Source organism: Tursiops truncatus, chromosome 15, assembly GCF_011762595.2.
Source record: "Tursiops truncatus isolate mTurTru1 chromosome 15, mTurTru1.mat.Y, whole genome shotgun sequence".
Lineage (NCBI taxonomy): Eukaryota > Metazoa > Chordata > Mammalia > Artiodactyla > Delphinidae > Tursiops > Tursiops truncatus.
In genome coordinates this window covers 4,705,511-4,727,333 of record NC_047048.1, presented here as the reverse complement: position 1 = coordinate 4,727,333, position 21,823 = coordinate 4,705,511, and the positions used below count along the sequence as shown (strand labels likewise).

General features: G+C 45.3%; 1 protein-coding gene across 2 annotated transcripts in view; it reads right to left on the bottom strand.

Annotated features, from left to right (window-relative positions):
- Positions 1-15,159, bottom strand: part of CYTH3 (cytohesin 3) — a 90,544-nt gene extending 75,385 nt beyond the window's left edge. For both annotated transcript variants that reach the window (XM_033840886.2, XM_033840884.2), the window contains exon 1: positions 14,864-15,159. In XM_033840886.2, coding sequence (XP_033696777.1) covers positions 14,864-14,909 — 46 coding nt within the window. In that variant the 5' untranslated portion in view covers positions 14,910-15,159. The remainder of the gene's footprint in view (positions 1-14,863) is intronic.
- Positions 15,160-21,823: the final 6,664 nt, after the last annotated feature.

The window sequence follows — 21,823 nt, the reverse complement described above, 5'->3', positions numbered from 1 at the left end:
AAACACCTACTGGACTCGTCACAAACAGAACTAACACTTCAGGGTGGGTCTGAAAGGGAGACTCCTGGATCAGGTCCTAGTTCTTGAATACTTCTGTAGAGTATCATTTTTTTTTCCCACCCTGCCCTTTCCTTTATTGAATTTTCATACAATGAGCTTGCCATGACCATCACCGGATATACTAACAACAACAAAGAAGTTACAGCTGGATCCTGTATTAGTCTCAGCTGCAGCTGAAGTTCAAAAACGTTTAAAGCCAATAGGAAGGCGCTGAGGGAAGGGAGAAGAAAAGGACTCCTTCCTGGGAGTTGAAAGGTCTGCTCTTCCTACAAGGTTCTGGCAGCAAAGGCATCTCTTCTGTATTATGTAAATATAGTTTGTCTTACTAAGTTTTCCAGTTCTGAAGTTCGTTTCTCTGTAAACCCATGGCCAAATATTAAAATAAAATCCTTACTGTGTTAAGCCAGATAACTAATCACCTCCACATGCGGGTAGGCCCAACCAGCCGCTCTGTATATTCGTTCCAAGTTCGCCCACGCACGTACTCCACTGACATCTGAGCTGCCTGGTAACTCCTTTTGGTCACCAATCTAATCCACATTTACCAAAGAACAAGAAAAATGAATGGGACTTTGACCTTGAATCAAGCAGATGATTTTAACATATTTATAATTTTAAAATGACATTAAAGAAACCAAAGCACTCCTCTCTTCTGTTCATATATGGAATCTAGACCATAGGATTCAAGTAATGATATTAGGCAACCAGCCTGGACTCTTTAAAACAGTCAGTCACTGGAAAAAAAAAATTTTTTTTAAGACTGAGGAGACATAACTAAATACAGGGTGTAAACCCTGATGAAAACCTAGATAGGTAAGCAAAATAGTTATAAAAGACATCTTGAGAACAAATTGGGGAAAGCAGAATTTGGACTACATGTGAAATGATAGTATGGAATTATTATTAGTTCTCTTAAGTATGGTAATGGTTGTGTTTAAGTAGGAGAATGTCCTTAGGAAATGAACGCTATTTAGTATTTAAGGATAAAGTGTTATACTATATGTAACTTACTTTCAAACGGGTTAGCCAAAAAAAAAAAGTAGTACATATTAGAGATAAGGCAAATGTGGCAAAAATGCTAGCAATTAGGTTAAAGATACATGGGTATTCACTGCACTATTTCAACTTTTCTGTAGTTTTGAAAATTTTCAAAATACCAAGTTGGAGGAGAAAAGAAACAATAATCATACTGCCAATCATCAGTTATTCCTAAACCCAAACACAAAACATCTTCCAGTTCGCTCTGCTGTGCTTCTAAGGGTGGGCAAGGGGCTGACTATGTTGACGACAAAAGGTTTTAAATGCCTGCTGTTTATTGGGAATTTTTGATAAATTTTTCATTAAGTAACTTCACTTGGGTTTTTCAATGTCCATTTTACATATGGGAAGATTGAAGCTCTAGGAGATTAAGATTAATCTCTAGGAGATTAAGATTAATCTCTAGGAGATTAAGTAATTTACACAATCAAGGCTAGAGGTACCACAGCTGCATATATTTGCTTAAAAATATGTCAACAACAAATAACCAGTTGAAATGTTTAAGCAAACCTCGCTGAGAGTCTCAGATTCTCAGAACAAACCACTAACATCACAGCCGACTATTTTCTGCCTTGAGCTGAGGAAACTGTCTGAAACATCCTTCGATGGCTGACCTGATAGAGCAAACAGGCAAAAATTCTGAAATCGTAATTCCCAGAGATCACAAGGGGGAAGGGGGCCTCTCCACTCCCACGGGACTGAGGTTATCTGGGCAGGGGTAGCTGCATGGTTCTCTCTGGCATGGTTCATCCCAACACAGCCCGCCAGAAGGAAGCACGGCCGAGGTCAAGGAAGGCTGTCCACCACAGCGCTGGGCCATCCTGAGGCTCCCAGTTCCAGTAAATGGATGAAAGTAATGGTCTCTGAATGGAGCGGGGAGGGCAGCAGGGACATGTTTAGGGACATTAGGGGAAAAGAGCTTCAACAAAACATGCAGAAACGGTCTCATAAAATGAAGGGTTTACACTAAAAGACTCCCCTCTCCAGCACTGGGGGAAGATGATCAGGTTAGTTTTACCACCTGAGCTTGGCCTTTCATCTCTAACTAGTGAAAGCTGGACCGGCCCTGACTGTCAATTTACAACTCTTTAATTAAGGAAAAGGCTCTCCTGTCAAATCTGTTCCTGAAATTCCCAGTCACCGATGTGTCTCTTGACTGCTAAAACCAAGTTAAAACCGCCCGAGCCAAGCTCACGTTGACTAGAGAGCTTCCAGACGTAGGGAGACAGCTGGGGCCAGCGACCAGTCACCGAGTGGGGCTGAAGGTGTGCCCCCGACTCCGTACTGCTGGGCAGGCCTGCACCACATTTCCAGGTGCAGACTTTTCTCTCAAGAGTGCAATTCTTTTTACCCTACCTCGAATTTTCACAGGTCAAAGAGAAAAGGGAGATAAGATTTCAAATGCAGAAGAAGCCAGAAGACTTCTGGAAGTCTTTGTCATCTCTACACGCGGGAGGGTCTGCTCTTTGTCAGGATCATAACACTGGACAGGAAGACATGAGAAAAGAAAGGCTTCAGACGCCCCTGCCCCTCTGCTGGAGGAGAAAAGGATGGAGGCCGCCCGAAGGTACCAGGGACTTAAATCCTAAAGCCAAATGTCTAAGTACTGATAGCAGCAGAGCCCAGGGGGAATATCTCGGCTTATGTTCTTTCCCGGTTAAAAAAATAATCATGTTCTGCACGTCCAAACTGCTGGGCATCTGTGAGGCAGAACCACCACGAGGGCTGCCGGAGGACGTGCGACACGCGCTCCGGACTCCTCTTGTGAGCGAGATTCTTAACACCTAAAGACCAGTCTGACCCACAGGAAGGAGGGAAGAAGGCATGTGATGTTCTTTTGTCAAAATAAAAACATCATAGTAACCGTCTGACCAGCACACAGCTTACCCATTATTTTAAATGAAAAGGCTAAGCTTTAGAAACATGTGACTTTGGGGAATCTACAGCAGATACTCTGTGATTCCTGGGGAAATGCAATGCTTCAGAAGAACAATTATCTAGCGTTAAGATTCTTGTTACACAGGCAATGAAAGGCGTCATTTTATCCTCAAGATGGTTCTCGCTCTCATGAGGGCATCACATACTGAATCAAAGTCTGCAGTCACTTGTCCTCCCACACTCGGGAAATACAGCCTCATCGTGTGAACAGGCCAAACATTTAAAAGTCACTGAAATCCTCCCATTTTCCCATACTCTAATACAAACAAAAATGAATTCATTTGCCTGTCTCAATTCAAAAAAATTTTAATCTAATTACTGAAACTTGGAAAAGGACATGCTTAATCATTTTATTTCCTCTCCGAAAAGAGCTAAAAGGAAGTCCTGTCTTCTAACAGAATATTAAATGGCCAACGCCTGCCACTTCCGATTACTGCATTTTCTAAAATATTTCTGTGTTAAAATAAATGTAGTCATGGACCTCCCTGGTGGCTCAGTGGTTAAGAATCCACCTGCCAACGCAGGGGACACGGGTTCAAGCCCTGGTCCAGGAAGATCCCACATGCTGTGGAGCAACTAAGCCCATGAGCCACAACTACTGAGCCCATGTGCCACAGCTACTGAAGCCCAAGAGCTCTAGGGCCCAAGTGCCACAACTACTGAGCCTGTGTGCTGCAACTACTGAAGCCCGCGTGCCTAGAGCCCGTGCTCTGCAACGAGAAGCCACCGCAGTGAGAAGCCCACGCACCGCAACGAAGAGTAGCCCCCGCTCACCGCAACTAGAGAAACCCCGGGTGCAGCAATGAAGACTGAATGCAGCAAAAATAAATATATAAATAAATAAATTTTTAAAAATGATAAGAAATAAAGAAATGTAGTCATAAGGATGTGCCAAATGAAACTGTTAATGGATTTACAAGCATGTGAAAATATATTTTGCTTTATTCAAAGTAGCAGAAAGTGTTCATCTCAAAAAGAAAGTGTAACCTAGCTCCGTTCTTAAAGGGATAAATATATACACCCAGTGAACACGTGTGGCAGAAAGAAGAGGTTTCCTCTTGGCCCTCAATGGCCAAGATGAGATTCTTATTCTTAATAAATAAGAGAATGAAACCTGCCTACCGCTCCAGCCAGTATCAGACAACCCCGCAGCCCTGGAACAAGACAGGTGTATCTACAGTCACATAGGACAGGACACGTGGAGACGTGGGGGCAGGGGGGGGGCTCCCCAGTGGGTGAAGCCCAGCAACTCCACCAAGGGTCCAGCAGATCATCCTCAGCGTGGGGGCCTGGAACTGGACGGACTTCAGGGATATCGTGAATGTAAGTTGGCTACCCACCCAGGCCCAACAAAGGCCATCGTAAGGAGAGGAACTGTTTCTTCCCTGTGTATTTTTCCAAGAAGGAAGATACCCTTCCAAGAAGTCGCCCTGCTAACTGCCCTTCACAGCTCATTGGCCAGATTTAGCTTACACAGTCAATAAAGGAAAACGGGATTACCTTACCTGGTTTAGACCATTTAAGATTCACTTCCTCGTGGTGATAAGGTCGCTTCACAATGGACAGATTATCTGCACAAATAGGGTTGTCAAGCAAGGAAGGGAGGGAGGATGGATTTGTGATGGGAAGCACAATGGCAGCTACAGACTCGAATTCAGCCCTACCAAAGGCCAGCCTGCATGGCGGTGGGCAACAGAGAAACAAACCAGCTGACCGACCCTTCCCCTGCCGCCCCAAAATATCTAGATCCCGTTTTATGGTTTAAAATCAAGGGTTGTTATTTAAAAGTTACATTTTATAGAAAGGGAAACTTTTTTTTAAGATTTTAAAAAGTCTATCAGCCACCCCAGCACTAAATTAACTATAGAAATAGCTAAATAGTGACTGTTTTAATGAAGCCTCATATTATCAAACTGTGGTTTTAAAGAACCTCCAGAATGTAAAATAAATGCAACCCAGATGTTCATGAAAAAAATGAAAACAAGACTGTTTTTACTTCATAGCAACCAAATAGGTCAACCCATTTCCTCCTTCAGAGAATTCTCAGAGGACCACAAAACTCTACTAGAAGAGCATGTGTTTCATATGTATCTGTCCAAAGAAAAGGAAACTCTGCTGTCCAAGATAAACGGAGAATATTATATGTTCCCATGAAAGTGACTTAGAAAATTGCAGTGAGGCTGTGTCTACATGTTGCCAAACATCTGGATGAAAACCGAAAAAAAAATTCACTAATTAGCTAGATATTGGGAAATACTTTTCAATCATCATTAAAATGTCTAGTTTTATAGCAAACTGCCATTTTTATTTATTAATTACAGGAATAAGTTGTTCCAAAGAAGAGTACAGTGATTAAAAATAGCCCTGCTGCAAGTTTAAGATAGGAACTTACTTTCCCCTATTTGCACAGTGCGCCTGGTGACATCAAGTCAGCAGAAAGAGTAAATCTGCTCTATCAAAGTAAATCACAAAATAGCCTTAACCAACTAAATTGACTCAGGTGAGTCTTTTCCAATATTTACGGAATACTGAAAGATATTTACCCAAAATAAACGCTTGCTGAGTTGTCGCAGTCACGTTATAAAACACTATGGGATCTCACGTCTATTCTATCATGTCTACTGGGGGGCTGACATTAACTATAAAAAGTTTATGTTTGATTAACTTCAATATCAGGATGGAGAGTCATGTATTTTCTACTCTCATTTAAATGATTTACTATTTTCCCACAAATTCAAAATATTTAATATGCTTTATGCAGCTTTTAGGATACTTTGGTAAAACCTATTTTTTCATTTCATTTCACTTCAGAAGTTTCAATAATCCTCTACTACAAATTGATAAACCTGCTTCCTGAAGGACGTGCCAATAACCTTTAAAAAATAGTTTCTCTCTCCCAAAGTTATTTACACTAAGAGTGTGACGTGCAAACAGCATTACTATTCTAACTCACCTGATGAATTACTGTCGGTCCTCTATCAGAAGGACTTACTTGAGAAACGCTTAGTTGCAAAACAAACCCACATTTCCCTCCCTAAGCTCCCCGCCACTCACCACGCCCCACGCTTTCCCTCTATTCTCACCACACAGCAAAACTTTACCCTTTCTTGGTCTCCTTTTCTGGGTTGTCTTCAGTCCTGGAATTTTTCTCCTCTCTCTAAACTCTCTCCCCTAAGTGATCTCTCACCCATTCCCATAAATTAGAAGAATTTAAATCTTCCCAATGTTTATCTCCTATCCAGACCATTCTTCTAAGCAGCAGACCACATAGCTAAGCATCTTCCTACCATCTCTACCAGGACATCTCACAAAGAAGTCCGATTTTAAACACCAAAACTGAATTCCTAAGATTCTGTTTCCAGTAAAAGCTGACCAGCTTGTTGCAGACAACCCCTCTGCCAAGAACAACTAAAAAGGCTGAGCAAATTATAAGAAACAACTGTTTGAAGGTATCAGAGAGCTACCAATGCAGTGAGAACCTAGGAGGCCAGGATCCCAGACAGAAGGTGCAGAGAGATGAGCCCAATCATCTGAGCCACTTTTCTCCTCGAGACATTCTCCAATTCACAGCAGAAAGTCAAAGGCCAAGAAGCTAAGCAGAGACAAGTAGTTGAGAATAGAATATGAGGTCAACAGAATCTCCAGCAGTCTGATGGGACTGGGGGGACAAAATTAGAATTCAGGGGCTGCCAAGTAGAAGAGGCCCTGGTAAACACCCCGAGCTTTCAGCTGGGACCACCAAAGCGCTATACCCTGGAAGAAGGGGAAACCAGAGGGAGACCAACCCTCACAGTGTTAAAGTGATTACTTCCCCACCCTAACTGCCTGCCAGGAGCCTCTCTTGAAGAAGATAGTCTCAAACTACCTCTATAGTTTTTCATGCACATCGTCTAGAATTTAATTAAAGCTTAACAGGCAATCTGGAATCAAGATCACAGACTGAAAACCAAGGGTAAAATAGACAACAGAATATATTCACGGATGTCCAAATATTGACGTTATCAGACACCAATAACTAATAAAGAAATTCACTGGACAAGACGAAAAATTTTAACAGAAAATTGGAATCTAACAAAAGAATCAAGAACACTGAAAAAAGCAATAACTGAAATTAAGAACTCAACAGATGGGCTTCCCTGGTGGCGCAGTGGTTGAGAGTCCGCCTGCCGATGCAGGGGACACGGGTTCGTGCCCCGGTCCGGGAAGATCCCACGTGCTGCGGAGCGGCTGGGCCCGTGACTGCGCGTCCGGAGCCTGTGCTCCGCAGCGGGAGAGGCCACAACAGTGAGAGAGAGGTCCACATACCGAAAAAAAGTGAGGACAAAATAATGACATCTTCAACAAAAAAACAAATGAGCCCTCCAAATGGTTTTCTCTCAAGACTCCCCTTCTCCTGAAGCAGCAGCACCCACAGTCACGTGAGCCAGAAACCTAGGAGTCATCTCTGATTCCTGCAGTTCCTTCGCCTTTAACCTCCCAGCTGTCAATACGCCCATCTGATCCTCCAAAATACATCTAGCAGAGCAATGCAAATTATAACAGTGCATCATTTCTCACCCAGGAGACAGGCGAACACTTAGAAGTCTGACAAATGCCAAGAGCTGATGACAACGCTGATAATACACCTGGTGAGAAACCAACCTGCCAGCATCTGGTTAAACAGAGAGCACACCTACAACCCACAACTGCGATTCTAGAGAGATACTCAAGAGAAACTTTCACAGCTTGTAAAAGGAGAGGAGCCGTGGTATTCTTTGCAACAATGTAAAATCAACAGAACAGTCCAAGGCAGGACAAGAAAAATAAAACGTTATGGCAGTTAAAAGAAACAGGGTCTCTACATAATAATACGGATAACCTCAAACACAAGCTGCAGAACATTACACAGAGTATGATGCCATTTTTTGATAATTTTTTAAACAAACCAAAAAGAGATCCATATATTGCTTACCGACACACACACATACACATTCCAGTATGAAAACTATTCCAGAGGGCCCACATCACATTCATCATGGTTGCCTTTAGGAAATACAAAAGACAGGAAGGGGAAGAGGACCAGAAGCGCTCGACAGGAGCGAGCCCCACTTTACTCAGTACTTATTGACAAGTATTCACTGAAGGCCTATTCCACACGACGTCTCAGGTCTTGGAGAGACAGCAGTGGTTAAAAGCAGACGCTATTCCTTCTTTCACAGAACTTACATTCTAAGAGAGGAGAGACGAAGGATGAACAGGTGTGCAGCAGATGAGGAGTGCTAAGAGCGAAGAGGAAAAATGAGGCTGGGAAGGGGGACAGCGGGGTGCTACTTGAGACAGGCTGGTGGACGAAGGCCTCTGTGGCAGGGAGACGTGCGAGCAGAAACCCGAAGGGACCAAGCAAGCACATACGCAGATACCTAAGGGGAAATCACCGTGGGCAGAGTAAGTGCCAAGGCACGGAGTCAGGGCAGCGCTTGGCAAGTTCACGGAACCAGCGTGGTGACAAAAGTGAGGGCAACTATCAGAGACCACAGGGGACTAGAGCAGGGGCAAGGACAGCCCCAAGGCGAGAACTTTTTTTTATGTTTTTAAAGGGTTATCAAGAAGAGCGTGTGAGAGCCCAAGTGTGGCCCACACAGCTGAGGACGTCTGCTGTCGGGCCTTCTTACAGGAAAAGTGTGTAGGCCCCTGGCCTAGAGCACAGGGACCCGACACTGCAGGCAGCAGGGGACTCTGAGTGCGCCAAGGACGGTGCCGACTTGGAGAGGAGTGACACGACCTCTGCTTTAGAGAGACAGCTCTGGCTGCTGTGTGGACAAGGGCGGCGGCAAGGAGAACGGTGGACGGCTAAGGCAAAGGAAGTGGAAGACCGCACCAGAATCTGGGCCTGAGCGATGGGAAGAACGATGCTGCCAGGTGCTAGGATGGAGACACTTACCTGAGATGCTTTAATTAGTTTTTGTAAAGACCTTAAACGATGGGACAGAACATTAACAGCTACATGGATTCTGAGTCATGGGAACGTGTTTGTTTCATTGCTTTCTGTACTTTTCCGTGAGTTTTTATATAGGTTTGTCCTACACCGATCTTTCCCTTCACTTTTGCCACCCCCCACAATCCACCTCGCCCCTGTAACTCCCACCCGAACCCCTCCTCACTGGCGCCTATCCCCAAGTCCTCTCTGCCCCTCCTCCACTCTGTTCGCCACTCGGTAGCCGAGGACACTCTCCTTACAGGGCAGGGTGTCCGATGCTTGAGAACGTGGCCTCTGAAGCCAGGACGCCTGGGTTCAAAGCTCGGCTCCACCACTTACTAGCTGTAAGTTACTTGGCTTCCCTGTGCCTCAGTTGTCCACTGTCATCCGTAAATGGTGCTCATGTTAAGTACCTAACAGGGTTATTGCGAAAAGTAAATAGATCCATAAAGCAGGCGGGGCAGAACTGGACACAGAGACCATTGTGTAAACATTAGCTACAATTACTTAAACATAAATCAAATGTCATCCCGCAGTTTAAAACCCTTCATTGGCTTCACGCACTTAATAAAATGTAAATTCCTTACCTACTCAAACTGCCTGAAGCGTCCCAGTTCACTGCTGGCTCAGACCACACACGGCAGCTTTCAGCCCTCTGGAGGCGCTCTGCTTCCCCAAGCCCCGGGCCCAGCCTCTGCCTGGTCCTCGACCCCTTTAGGTCACACCTGAAAGAGTCTTCCCTCCAAGAGGCCTCCCCTGGCTACGGGCCCTACCTACCCCTCCCACCACAGGCCCCCAACTCTCCCCTCAACCCCTTGTTGATTTCCTTTCACACATCAGCATAATTTGCAAAGACTTTATACATCTGTTTACATTTTTCTTCAGTCTCCCGTCTAAACAAAAGCTCCAGGAACGCAGGAAATTCATCTGCTTTATTCACTGTATTCACCCTTCCGCCAAGCACAGGACCTGGCATTTGGTCGGGATGCTATCAATATTTGTTGAATAAATAAATGTTCCAGAAAACAATACGCTCTAAGCATACCCTAAAAGCACCTATCATGTCACTTTTTAAACATTCAAAAGAAAGCAGTTAATTTCCTATGCAGACTGAAAAAATAAGTTATTTATTTTATAACTTTCTACAGGTTACATTGATTTTTTTAATATACAAAAACTCCAAAAATATCGAATCACTTTGTTGTACACCTAAAACATAACATTGTAAATCAACTATAATTCAATTTTTAAAATTCTCTCAAAAAGGGTGTTTTCATACTATTTTTCTGTGAAACTGGTTACCAGTTTGGCAAACAGTGGAGATGGACAAGCTTTTCTGAATTGCAAAATATAAAAAGGCATAGAGCGAAGTTTCCAGGGCACTGACGTTCCCCATCTGCTTGGTTCCCATCACCCTCCCCAACAGGTAACCATTGTTATCAGTTCCTTGCTTAGCCTTCCAGAGAATTTTCATGCATATGTAACCACTTCCTTTTTTTTCTTTTTAACAGAAATGGTAACAAACAGTGCACATTTGCCTACACTTTGCTTCTGTAACTTAGTAAAATATTTTGGAAACCTCTGCCTATGGGTTCATAAGGAGCCTCCTCATTCCTTTCTACAGCCTCACGACTTCAATCGCCATGCGGGTACACAACGTGCAGTGAACACTCGGGTTATTCTCCATCTTTTACTATTACAAACAAGGCAGTGAATACTCTTGTACCTACGGTATCTCAGGCATGTAAAAATATACCTACACGTTAAATTCCTAGAACTGGTATTGCGTCAAAGGATGTACATGCCTGTAATTTTAAAAGCTGCTGCCCAGGGCACCTGTATCTATCGGGGTCCAACCAAAGAAACAGAAGGCCCTCAAGGAGTTGAAGTAGAGGGAATTTAAAACAAGGAATTGGTTACACATACAATAGAAAAGCTGAGAATCATACAGGAAATGGTAAGACAATGCAGCGATTAGCAAGAGGAACAAGCTGCTACCACCTCTAAACTGGAGGGTCACAGGCAGGAGGTCCTTCCAAAGCTCGGGGGCTCGGTCAACAGGCAGGAGCTGGAGCCAAAAGGAGACCGACCGCCAGACACAAGGCTGAAGGCAGAATGCGAGCAAAGACGGTAACCTGGCCTCTCCCTTCCTCCTGCCATCCAATCACCCACTAGCGGCTCCCACTGGCCACACCTAGCCCCGAGCCAGCCGACCCAGGCTCTGGGAAATGTCCCTCTGCAGGCGAAGGGCAAGCAATGGATCCAAGCCAGCCAAGCACAGGCTGGCGCAGCCTCCTTACGAGTGGTAACTAATTTACACTCCCATCGCCCACAGATGGTTTCAAATGTAGGGGTTATCGCTTGCCTGACAGGCAAAATCTGGGATCTCAGCCTGGCCTTAATTTATATTAACTTTTATTGGGTGAGGTGGAGCAGCTTCTCAGGTGGAGCAGCTTCTCACGTGAAGCACAGGCTTACGTCTCAGCTATGCTGATGGGGTAAGGGGGGCGGGGTGCAGGAGGGAGGGGAAATCAGTAAAGTTCTTCACCTCATCTGCCACAGATGGTCCGTTCAGGAAGTTCAATCACACAGACTCCCAAACTGAGCATTAGGATGGTGGCAATGAACCGAACTAGCCAGTCACCTTCCAAGTAGAGACATATCTCAAGAACTGTTCTAGAAAAACTGAAAGGCAACAAGGCCCCAAAGGAATGAAAGATACCTTAACTCCACTCAGCACACATTATAAATAAGTGTGTTCTTGTAATCTAGTGCCCCCCATGTGTTCCTCCTTAGAACTGCCTTCCAGCCATTCCTACCACCACCCTCTCTCCTTATCCTACAGTTAAAGAACAAACAGTAATACCCTGGACAAACACTTAAAAGTATCAAAACAGCAAGCAGGAATCATTTTTGGAAGTCTTCTAACCGGACCAACACATCAGCAAAAAGATATTTTAATTCTTTTGCCCCTGGCATAACTATGTTTGAATAGATTATTTACCCTCTCTGGTAAACAAGCTGAAACTGACCTCCCCATATACAGTTCAAAGTTCTGTACTACACTCTAAAAATATACCCAAAAAAGTTATGTCTTGCAAATGACTGGCAAGCGAAACTATTCTTTCGAAGGGCTGAACTTTATTTTTAAAACCATGAATTTTAAAGCCAAGCATTTTTAGAAACCTAAATGGTGATAAAAACTAATGCACCAGAAGGAAGTATGTTAACTTCAAAACCTCCATCAATCAAAAGTTAAACATAAGCACACCGAATGTATATGACAAGCACTATGACTCGTCTTTCAAAACTCTTAAGATTTCCATCTATTCAAAAACACACTTGCTCTAAGAATGCCAAACATTTTAAAGTGTCTTCCATGAGGCAAGGAAGAAAGAATTTAATAAACCATATCGATAAAGCTTAATAAGGCAGGGACATTTTAGTAAATAATCAATAAATATCTGTTCATTGTTGACTGTTCCAGTGAAGTGAGTTAAATGATATTTTAAAAACAATCATATCCTTTTTCCCACTGCAGGGTAATTTTTTTTTTTGAAGAGATGATTTTATATAATTTCAAACATTCAGAAAAGTTCCAAGAATTGTACAACAAATACCAATATACCCTTGACCCAGATACACCAAGTATTTACGTTTTGCCCTATATGTTTATCCTTCTGTCTCTATTTTTTTCATGTGTGTGAACTTTTTTTTCTGAACCACTTGAGAGTAAGCTGAGGCACTATACTTCCTTATACCTTAATAATTCAGTGTGTATTTCCTAAGAAAAGGAATATTTTCTCTATTTTTATTATCAAAACCCAGAAATTTAATACTGATACAGTACCATTATCTGATCTATTGCCTATTCAAATTTTATCAATTGTCTTACTAGGGTAAATTTTTTAAGTTTTTTTTTTTCCAAATTTGAAAGTAATATACATCATTCCAGAAACTTGGAAAATATAAAAACCAAGAAAATAAAACATCCATAATATCAGCAGTTTTTACATTGTTTAGACCATAATATATAAAACTGCTTATTTTTAATGGTTGGAAAATATTTCCTCCAGTAAACTCCCCATAATTTACCTCACCAGTCTCCTATTAGGCACTGTCGTTTCCAATTTTCTATTATAAATAACGTTAATGCACAGCTCCTGTGCGTGATTTTTCTTTTTTTAAATCTCAGGATTGTATTCCCAGATGAGCTATATTAGCCCAAAGAAAGTCTTGATACTTTGGAGATGTAATACTGTCCTTCGCTATAATATTCAAGATCTATACTGGCTTCCTTTTTTCATCTTTATACCTGCTTTTACCTTCAAGTTTTCTACATTCCTTAACGGACAGAGTCCAAAACTCCTTCAAATGAAATCGCCAAGCCAGCCAGCTGCCTGGACTCGAATGTCAAACGTTTAAATATTACAGTTGTTTGTCTTTGTTTTCTAAAAAGGAGACACTTGTCTGCCGGTGCTATTACCCCGATTTTGACAGGCAGGAAGCACCGCGTCCACGGAGAATCCATCACTTACATTCTTCAGACAGCAGCCTGGCTGGAGGAGGGTGTGCACCTGGGCTCCTCCTTTCCACAGAACTTTCCGTCAAAACAACACACCCACTCAGTGCCACAGTGCTACCCCCAGCTTCAACTATGAAAACTGAACTCGACAAACGCCAGGATTCGGGCGAACTTACCCCCATCCCAGCCCCACCGCTTCTTGGGGCGCAAACATTTCCCCCGGAGCAGCACTTAAATGCTAGAAGGTACCTTGATTAACCACTTCATCCTGAAGCTTTCAACACTGCTGATTCTTACAGGCAGCTGCTCCGCAGCCTGTAATTAAGATTTTTTTTTCCAAAATGCTCCCTTATTACAAGGGATTCTGATGATTCCGTCTGTCAGCATAAAGGAGATCTTTAGCAAAAACAGAGAGAGATCCTTAACTTTGGGTGTTCCTGTAAAACAGGGGTATTAACCCTTTGCTTCCCAAGCCAACGACCCCACTCCATCCACAGACACTACAGAGACACGTTATTCGCTTTTAAAGGCGTAATTCGCATCATGACACAACGGTAATCTGTATTGCACTAAATAATTTACAACAAACGCGAATCTTCTAGCAAGAGGTGACCGAGCGTCAGAGGGACAGCTTGGTTTTCTGGTCTCACCTCCGGGCGGGCTGCAGCTCCTGACTCCGACCCCTCGGCTCCTCTGACTTTTTTTAAATTTATTTTTGGCTCACTCCGTAACGTTCCCCTATTTCATAAAATGCGTGCGCTCTAGCTGCCCCCTCCTCATTTAACGATCCCACTGACCACTTCTGACCTAAAGCCAAGAAAACTGTCACGACGTTCAACCCTCTCCCCGCAGCCGCCCTTCTTGGACCCAGAGGATCCGCAATTCAAAACTTTGCCATCCCGGTTTCCCGTGGACTCCCCGCTTCCCACCACCTGAGAGAAGACGCGGGGAGGGTCGTCACCGACGGTTGGGCTCCGGAGGGCGTGAGAGCAGAGAAGGTCGCCCCCAAGGTCCCCCGCCTGCGGAGAGCGACCCCCGAACCCCGACCCGAGCCTCCGGGAGGCCCCGGCCGGCGGGCAGCCCCAGCCTCGTCCCAGACCCTCGCCCGGGCTCCGCGACGACCCCGCCTCGGGGCCCCCGGACCCCCGCCTCGGGCCCCGGGCCCGGCGCGCGCCGCGGGCCTCGGCGGTCGGCAGCCGGCACTGGCGCTGCCCAGACCCGGTCTTCTCAGGCGGACCTGCACCACCAACCCCCGACCCGGGACCGGCAGTCCCCGCTCCGGTCCGGCGCGTCCGCGACCCCCGCCCCAGGCCGCCAGCCGCGCCGGCCACACCTCCGACACTCACCGCCGCCGCCCTCGCCGCCGCCGCCGCCGCCGCCGTCTTCGTCCATCTTGAGGCCGCTCCCGCAGCCGGCGAGCCCGGGGCCAGCGGGCGAGGGGCCGCGGGTGCGGAGCGTGCCGGCGGCCGTGCAGCTCCAGCAGCGCGCGGACCCGGTCGCTGCCCGGGCCTCCTCCCGCGGGGCGGGGCGCTCGCCGCTCGGCGCCGCCGTCACGTGGCGCGCAGGCCCCGCCCCCGGCTGCGATGGGCGTGGCCCGAGGCCGCGCGGCCCCGCCTGCGGGAACCCGCCCGGACCCCTCGTGAACGCGCTCGGCCCCGCCCGGAGCCCCGCGAGGGTGAGAGGGGACCCTCCGGGGGCGAAGCGGGCGTGCACACCCGGCCCCGCCCCGCCTTCGAGCAGCCTTGGGACGGACGTGGGGTCCGGGGCAGGCGAATGCCGAGTCTACAAAACACGGCGGCGGGAGGTCCTCCTCGCACGTGCACCCAGGGAAAAAAGACCAAGAAACGTATTTAAAAGTCAAGCCTTCGCCCTTCGGCCCGAGAAATTTTACAGTAATTCCAGCCTTCCCGCTTTCTGGTGTAGAATGGAGGCTCTCCTTTCCTGGAGATGAGTGCACTTCGACAAAGTGTAAAGCTTGTAAATAAACGTTATCATGAGGTTGGAACCGAATCCCCAGCCGGCACACCTGGGGCTCACCCTCAGAGGGCTTTGTAGGGTTGGCCCGTCTGGCCCCAGTCGCTCCTGCGCTTTCTCTCCCGTCTCTCTTGGAAAGCTGCCAGCTGCCCTGGATTTATGATGCAGAAGGAGCTCTGAATTCAATTTCCCGTGGGCACAGCCGGGGTCCTCAGCACAGGCCCCCTGGGCAGAAGGCCTCAGCCAGCCCCTGACCCTTATCTTCCCCGGATCTCCTTTTCCACTCCACATCTTGCTTCCAGTAACTCCTCCTGAACCATTGAATGGGGCCCCTCCCAAGCTTTTCTGTTCAATTTGCTGGAACTAAATTGCATTAAAGAAAAGGAAACATTGTAATGGAGGAGATAATTCATCTCTAATATAATTTTCCAGCAAGTGTTTTATATTTACAAATGGCCCATTGAGTTGAAAGAACTTTCTGCTGTCATTTATCAAAATGGACATTTTTCACTTTTTTGTTCAAGGTTGTGGGATGATTCCAAAGAGTGCAACCTCCTAATAATCTCAAAAATTAAACACCCAGCATTCTGGCGCTGCTCAAGCCTCCCGGCACACTTCTGGGTAAGATAAGACCTGTGGCAGCTTATGTGACAAATATACAACAGAAAAGGGGTCTAGGCATCAGGAGATGTAGGTTTGCATCCCAGCCCACAGACTTGGCTTCCTGGTCTTGTTCCTGTTGGCTTGGTTATCTTGGAGATAACAGCGTAGTTACTGAGAAAAATGACAGCATACTTTGAACTTGATAATGTGACATGTGGAGCTTTGAACTCAGTGATACTATCAATTTTAAGTGCTTTTAAATGTCAACTCCTAATTCTTTAGGTTTCTTAGAGTGAGATCCATAGATGCTTCTCTCAAAGTTTGAGTCTGAAAATTGCTTCTCTGATCTCCACCCAAGCTCATTTCCATCAGACTCAGCCATAGCCCAGTTATTTGTAAGCAGGGTATTATATTATCCCCACAGCTTAGCCAGGGCCTCCATTTCGACAAAGCCTGCAGAAATGTTGGGAGAATAAAGGCTCAGATTATAAGCCTTTATTTCTGCACTTGAGTGGCGTAATTGGAAGACTTAAAAACCTTCAGTATGCGAAGGAATTAATATCTAATAGAAAAATTAGATTTTTGGGAAAAGAGCTGCTTTCCAGTACCTCATAAATGCCACCAAGATAGCAGGTATCTAATCTGCTCACGTGCAGGTTGGCCCTACATAGGAACATTAAGTATCCTAATTATCCACTAAGATAGGCACTCACTTTATGCCCATCTGTGTTACTCGGATGTTGAAAGCTTTATAAGTGAATCTGTAAGGAAAATAATTCATGCAGCAGACACCACTCCAAGTGTTAAACCCAAAACCTTGTTGCAATCATTCCATCAGACAATACATATTTAGGGACCTGCTGTGTTTCAAGCACTGTCCCAGGTGCTGGGAATACGATGATGAAAAAGATAGATTCAGTTCCTGTCCTCAAGGGACATATGGCCTAGAAGGAATACAGCCATTAAGCATATAATTACTCAAATAATTATTTAATTGAAAATTTGATGTCCTATCCTATTTATAGACTTTCTCACAGTGTTTGCTGTTTCCTGTCTATTGGCTTTGCAGCCTTGAAACTCCTTCAGACCAAAACTGTAGTCTGTATGTATTTTGTCTCTGTGATCCACTGCAGGGCCTGGCCACATCAAAGAAATGTAGAAAGCAACAGTTTTTGCTTGAACTGCACGTATTTGGTATTGCTGCTGGAACAGGGCAAGCAAAAGTGAGGACATCTTGAAAACATGTTGAAAGCCATTTATCAGCCCTTTGACCACCACAGAAATAGTTTAAGAAATCAAGAATGGGCACACATTCTGGAAAGGTCAGAGGACTTCTCCTTTGTATATTCATCTCCATCCTCCAAGTGGAAGTCTATGAAATTGGACAGAAGTGTCCTCGCCCAGCACTAAGGTCACAATTGCCAAAACGCTGCCAAGGCCAGTTTCTTTGCACTCAGTCAGAAAGAGGCTGCCCACGCGGCCTACACAGAGCAGTTCCCGTCTCCTCTGATACTGATCAAGAAATGCAGAGACAGCAGTGACTGTCAGCAGATGGAAACCTCAACTGATCCGTTACATCTGCTCAGGGGTCTCTGGTCCAGTCTGGGAAAGGCACACACAGCGTCCAGCTCGCTGCTGGCTCACGGTCATGAAAGGAAAGCAACGCTTTCTGAAATCTAATTTCATCTAGGAAAGAAAACGTCTCATTGGAATCGAGATGATCTTGTGCAGACTAGCATTCTCCGTTCTGCCCAGGCAAACAACGGGGGTCCAAGTGTCAAGTCACATCCTCATTAAATTTTCAAAAGCCCAGACATCATGTCCTTCACAGCGTCCATCTCCCTTTCCAATCGTTCAGTGCAGTCTACCTTGGTCTTATTCTCTCCCCCCTGGAATCTACACAATTGACAACAGTTCTCTGGCCTCAGATTACCAAGGGCAGCTTAACTCCTTTTAGATTGATTAGTCACTTGCATTTTTTCAAGAACAAAGGCGGTCAAATTTCTCAGTAGTGGTAAACTTGGGAAAAAAATAACTTGGCCACCATTTCAAGCTATTACTTTGGAAGAAAGGCGTTTCACATACCCACTCAAGGCAGCGTGGATATGAAGTTATCAAATGCAAAGTGTCTTCTGTAGTAATAAAAAGCTGTGTTATTTTTATCTCGTTCTTCATTTTTATAGGACGTCCCTGACCTACTAAAAACAAAAACAAACAAAAAAAATTTTTAATTTAAAAAGGTCCCCTTCAGATGTTGGTCAGAGTCTGCTGTGTGCAGCTTAAAGTCATCAGGAAAATCCATCCCGGGGAGCAGAGAGGACTATCGGACAGGGGATTAAAAAGGAAAAAAATGTGAAAATGACACACATTAGTACATGGAACATCTGTCTGTAATCACTGTCCTCTGAATAGAAACTGTGCTCTTAGCCAGCAATCAAGTGACAGAACAACACCCCTCCCAGACCCAGAGAGCCGAACTGTGCCCAAGCAAAGGTGAGTCTGCAATTTGACTTGGAGGATGGCGAAAGCCAGCCACGAATTCCAGTCATTCACTGACTTTGCCAAAAGGCCACATAATGCCCAGTAAGGTCACTAGGTTCCCAGCCACGATGCATCAGAGCACACCACCTCTGCTAACTGGATACTGCAAGCTCTAAAGTCATACAGCCCAGGTACTTTGAGTTCTTGGCTGTGTGACCTTGGGCAAATTGCTTCATCTCTCTGTGCCCTAGTTTCTGCAGCTGAAATGGAACCAACAACGACTCTGCCCCATATGGGTACTCTGAGAACTAGAACTAGATGCTATCATACACCAACAGTGTATGGCACACAGTAAGTGCTCAATCAATGCTCATCATTGTTATGCACAGAGGCAGAAAGCTTCTCCACTCCCTCTTTCACAAGCCAGACAGGATGCATGAGACACGACAGGGAGGCAAAGCTGAATCTTAGTAAGGGCTCCCCGCCTTCACGGCCACCTTCTAACTGCTGTGTTTTCCTCCAAGTCTGTCTTCTGGAACATACCTTGCCACACTCCACGCCCTCTGCTTGTGAATTGTCCCACACTTCATACCTCATTAGTCCTCTAAAGAACTAGGTTCTTAGGGCCACGGTCACATGCATGCAGCTCCACAGGGGAACCTGGGGACTCTGTGCCCCTCCCTTGATGTTACTTTATTCATTCGAAACCTGCTTCTTAGCTCCCCCACCACGCAGGCCCTGGGGATTCAACAAGAGCCAGCAGTCAATGACGTTTAATGAGGCCCCATCAGACCTCAGCATCCAGACGGACAATAACAGCCCCAGAAACCTTCGCCACACACCCCCTCGCAGCTGCCAAGCTTCCTTTTCTTAGGCAAAATAGAGAGACAGGAAGGGTCGGGCATGCACACCCCACTCAAATACTTCTCCCTCAATAATAGATTAATCATACTAGTTTAATTTGTACAGATCTTCTGTTTGGTCAATACATTTTTAGCATTTAATAAATGTATTAAAATTCATCACTGAGGTTTCAAATATATAAACACACTATTAAGGACCCCTATTCACTGGAATAGAAACAATGCAAGTGATTGCTTGTCTTTCCATCATGTTGCCCAATGACACAATATTAAATCTCTCTTTCCCCTCCTTTAACAACATACAGGGCAGATTCTGACCATCCTGATCACTTTTGTTGTTAAAAATAATGTAGCTTAGACAGACTTCTCATTCCAGAAATATGGAGTTGACACGTACTTTTTCCTATTCCTCCCGCTAAGTACAACTAAAATCCATGAACATTACTCAAGAAGACTTGGAAAGATGAGGGCAGAAGGACTAGGGACATCAGGAACCAAGGAACAACATGGTGGTGAATTCCCTGAGTTTTCTTTTTGCCTCAGAGATCCCAGACTTGATGCTGGAGAAGCCAGAAACCCAGACACACCAACTGGTGCAAAGAAGGAAAAACTATAACAAAAGCCTCCTCTCTCTAGTCGAAGGATCAGGAAAGGTACAGCCTAACAAGACAGAAAACTTTTGGATAATAAGCTTCTACTCCACTGCAGCCAGCCCCACTCCCACCAAAATCAGCAAAAGCCTGAGAGAGGAGCCTAGCTCTCCACTCTCTTCAAGCTGAAAGGAGGTATCCCAAACCAATGGCCCCTCTCCAAGGTTGGTACTGGAGAAAGTCAAGTAGGGGACCCAGACTTTCACTCCAGCCAGGCAGTAATGAGGCCCCCTCTCCCTCTTCACTGGGGTGGTGTCAGAGAAGGTCTGGGGAGCATCAGGACTTTGACCACCCTCAGCAGTGACAAGGCCCCCTGTCGCCCATGGTACCAGTGGAGGCCATGGGTAGCAGTGATAAAGTACCCCAGCCTCTCCCAGCTAAGGCAGTATCAGCAGGGGCCTGGAGGAGCCTGAACTTCCATCTCCACTCAGCAGTAACAAGGTACCCTTTCCCCCAGTGCAGGATGTCCACAGAGGCCAAGTGGAGAACCTGGACTTCCACCCCCTACCTGGTAGTAATGAGGAGGAATTCCCCCCCTTACTTTGCTGGAGGTGTCAGTGGAGGCAGACATAATAAAAATATTTATCGAAGGCCCAAAGTCTTATAACAATACCAAAAAGTCCAGGAGACAACTGAAAATTACTCACCGCACCAAGAACCAGGAAAATCCAGGTTGAATGAGAAAAGACAATTGATAGATTCTGATACCAAGAAGGCAGGGATGTCAGAATAATATGAATAAGATTTTGAAGCAGCTGTTAGAAAAATTTTCAACAAGCAATGATGTACACACTTGAAACAAACAAAAACATATAAAGTCTCAGCAAAGAAACAGAAGATCTCGAGACTTCCCTGGTGGTCCAGTGGTAAAGAATCCGCCTTACAATGCAGGGGATGCAGGTTCGATCCCTGGTCAGGGAACTAGGGTCCCACATGCTGCAGAGCAGCTAAGCCCGCATGCCACAACTACTGAGCTCACACACCCCAGAGCCTGCGCACCGCAACTAGAGAAGAGAAAACCTGCACACCACAACTAGAGAGAAGTCCGCACACCACAATGAAGAGCCTGTGAGCCGCAACGAAAGATCCCATGTGCCGCAACTAAGACCCGACCCAGCCAAAAATAAGTAAAATAAATAAATAAGTAATTTAAAAAGAAATAGAAAATCTCAACAAAGAAATAGAAGAGGGACTTCCCTGGTGGCACAGTGGTTAAGAATCTGCCTTCCAGTGCAGGGGACACGGGTTTGAGCCCTGGTCCAGGAAGATCGCACATGCCGCAGAGCAACGAAGCCCATGCGCCACAACTACTGAAGCCCGTGCGCCTAGAGCCCACACTCTGCAACAAGAGAAGCCACCACAATGAGAAGTCTGCACACCGCAACGAAGAGTAGACCCCGCTCACCACAACTAGAGAAAGCCTGCATGCAGCAATGAAGACCCGATGCAGCCAAAAATAAATAAATTTATTAAAAAAAAAGAAATGGAAGAAACAAAGAAGAACCAAATGGAAATTTTAGAACTGAAAAAAATAACCAACCCTCCCCCCAAAAAAATCAATTATGGGCTTACAGCAGAATGGAAGAGATGAAGGAAACAATCAATGAACTTGAAGAAAGAGCAACAGAAATTATCAAATCTGAACAACAGAGAAATATAGGCTGTAAAAGAATGAACAGAGCCACAGGCAACTGTGGGACTATAACAAAAGAACTAACACTCTTGTCATCAGAGT